Here is a 2,771-nt window from a genome sequence, read left to right as displayed (position 1 = left end):
GGAGTCCTAGGCGAGGAGCAAGAGAGAGAACTTTTTAGATTCGGAATTCTCTGCACTTAGAAACTTTAGGCTCATTCTCGACAAGTTCGGTTTCTATGACTGGCACTCAATTACTAGACGAACTCGCCCAGGCAGTTCGATCTCTTGTCCAGCTCTATCAATTGAACTACGTTCGGCTTGATCCTCGAAAGGGGTACGTAGGCAGCCTTTAACAAGGTTCAGTCCGAAATCAATCTAAGCCTTTTAGATATCTTTTTCGTCCTTTGTTATCGAGCTGCGACTCAACTAGGATTAGGGTTTTATGTTGCTAGAACTAGGTAACTCGCTGACGGCCCCTGCGGCCAAAGCCTTTGTATTCTCTTGTAATGATCGCAACGCTCTTACGCGGACTCGAAATAAGATCTACTGTTTTCTCTAAACTCGTTTGTTATCTTTTCATGATTTCCGCATATATTCGATCACTTGTCGTTGGCTCTCGCAGAGATCCGGGACCTCTGGGAAATTAGGGTTTTCCTAGTTTCCTTATTTAAACGGAAATCGACAGTGCGAATTTCGGTTCCCACAATGATTATGAAGCCAGTGGAGGATATATATCCGAAGTAGGACAATGATAAAATCTATACTGATCTGGACAACATGATAAAAGACATCCTTAATGGTCAGCTAAATGAGAAGTTTTGGGATGCAGTGCCCACTACCAAATGCCAGAAGAGAAAAAATGGTGTTGCCGCATCTGTTGTTCCAAACCAGAGGCCTTCTACTATGCGAAGAAAAGACAAAGAACCTGCTGATGGAAGTGAAGCATCTGATATGGTATGTACAAAATGTTCTTGTAGTTAGTAATAGAAAAATGTCTTTTTTTTAATTTATTTTGTTAATGACATGGTTTTGTTTTGCCTATGCATATGAAGGCTGCAGCTCACAACGTTGCCATAAGTGGGTTAGCTGAGTTGGTTAAAATCCTCACTGCGAAAATAGAAGGCATCGATGATAGTGTAGCTGACAAGGTTACTAAAGCATTAGATGCTACTATTGACTCTAAGGTGGAAGCAAGAGTGCGAGCATATGAGTCTGACTTACGGAATCAGATTGCAAAATTGGAGGCACAAATAAATGATAGTAAAAACAACGCTGATGTGAACATTGCTCCTGATGTCGCCACCTCCAAAGCGTATGAGGATGAGGAAGATGGTGCTTGTAGCAATGACTTGGTACAATTCTTTATCATTTGTTCTTGTAATTTTTTTTAAAATTGTATACTAATTCTCACCGTCTATTTCTCAGTCATGGATTGTTCAGAAGAAGATCAATTCACAAGATGGACTGCCAGTTGATTGTGTTGTGAAGAAGGAGAAAAAAGATAAGAAGACGATGGATAGCACACAGAATCTTACGACTGAAGTGGTGATAAAGACTGGGAAGAAAGCTGGAATTCCACCAAGAAGAGTTAAGCAAGAGAAGGCCTTCGAGATCCCACAGCTAAATGATGAATCCATATCTTCAAAAGATTTGGAAAATCATCTACTGTGGGAGAAGTGTAAAATGTAGGGCGGTGTTGGAAGCACTTGCTTCAAATTTGAAGGAGCCTACACGCAGACGCAAGCCTCAGTTGACAAAGACTCAAGTTTGGCCGTTTGTTGGAAATTCAACAGTGAAGCGTATTATAAGTGGTGAGAAAGTCTCCAAGGAACCTTATGACCCATTAGCTAAGGTGGAGGCAGAGAAACTGCAGAAAGTTTTGGACTTCATCAACTCTGATTTGTAAGTTTCCTCTTGTACATCCTTGCTTCTTATTTCGATAGTCTAATAATTTATTTTTCTTGTTTGTAGGGAAGCAAAGGAGCCTGGTGTTGGAGCTGAAAGTGCTGGATTTTTCTTGAAGTTATTGATACCTAGGGATGATTGGCCAACAAAAGACTACGGCTGGTTGAATGACTCCGTAAGTTTAATTTCTGATTTTTAATCTCTACGGCTGGTTGCTGACTGTAAATTGTGTCTTGTCTTAGCACATTGCAGCAGCAATGCTTATGTTTCACAGACGGTCCAGGCAAGAACAGTCTCCATATTCCTCTTCTCGAATTGCATTTCTGTCTCACTGGTTTGTGAACTCATGGGTGAACGACTACAAGAGCTGGGACCAGAACACTGAGTTGTCAGAAATGTACACCAAGGCTTTTAATGGAGAACACCCGGATGATTTTGTCACAGGTAATAAGTGGATTGCAGACGTCGACGATCTTTTCCTCTGCCACCATGTTAATGGAGATCACTGGGTTGCTCTACGCATCGAGCTGCTTAAGGGGAAAATTCATGTCTATGATAGTATTTGCACACATGTGAGTGATAAGGAGATGAAAGAGGCATGCCGGCCTTTCATGAGAATGATACCAGCATTGCTTAACAAGATGGTGCCTGCTAAAACGAGAACGAAAAGTGGAAAGCAGTTCGGTTATATTAGGCACAAGAAGATCCCCCAAAATGAGAACCCGGGAGATTGCGGTGTGTACTCTTTGATGTAAATTGAATGTCTAGCTCTTGGACGTAACTTTGATGGCTTGAATGATCAGATTATAACACAATTGCGCTTGAAGTTGGCAGGAGATATTTATGAGGAGGTGACTAAGACAGCCGAATAGTTTGGTTTCTAGCTTTAGAGATGTAACTTGATGTTTTTTTGGTTTTAGACGGATGTATAACTTGATGGTTTTTGGCTTTAGCGGATGTATAACTTGATGGTTTTAGGCTTTAGCGGATTTATAACTTGTTTGGTT

At 41.1% G+C, this 2,771-nt stretch overlaps 1 protein-coding gene across 1 annotated transcript; it reads left to right on the top strand.

Moving 5' to 3' along the window:
* Positions 1-1,426: 1,426 nt before the first annotated feature.
* Positions 1,427-2,771, top strand: LOC117133936. Its single transcript, XM_033291148.1, has 3 exons — positions 1,427-1,761; positions 1,831-1,939; positions 2,007-2,771. Exons 1-3 carry the CDS (start codon positions 1,484-1,486, stop codon positions 2,517-2,519), a joined length of 900 nt encoding a protein of 299 aa, XP_033147039.1. The 5' UTR covers positions 1,427-1,483; the 3' UTR covers positions 2,520-2,771.

Source organism: Brassica rapa, chromosome A05, assembly GCF_000309985.2.
Source record: "Brassica rapa cultivar Chiifu-401-42 chromosome A05, CAAS_Brap_v3.01, whole genome shotgun sequence".
Lineage (NCBI taxonomy): Eukaryota > Viridiplantae > Streptophyta > Magnoliopsida > Brassicales > Brassicaceae > Brassica > Brassica rapa.
This window is presented reverse-complemented; position numbering and strand designations above follow the sequence as displayed.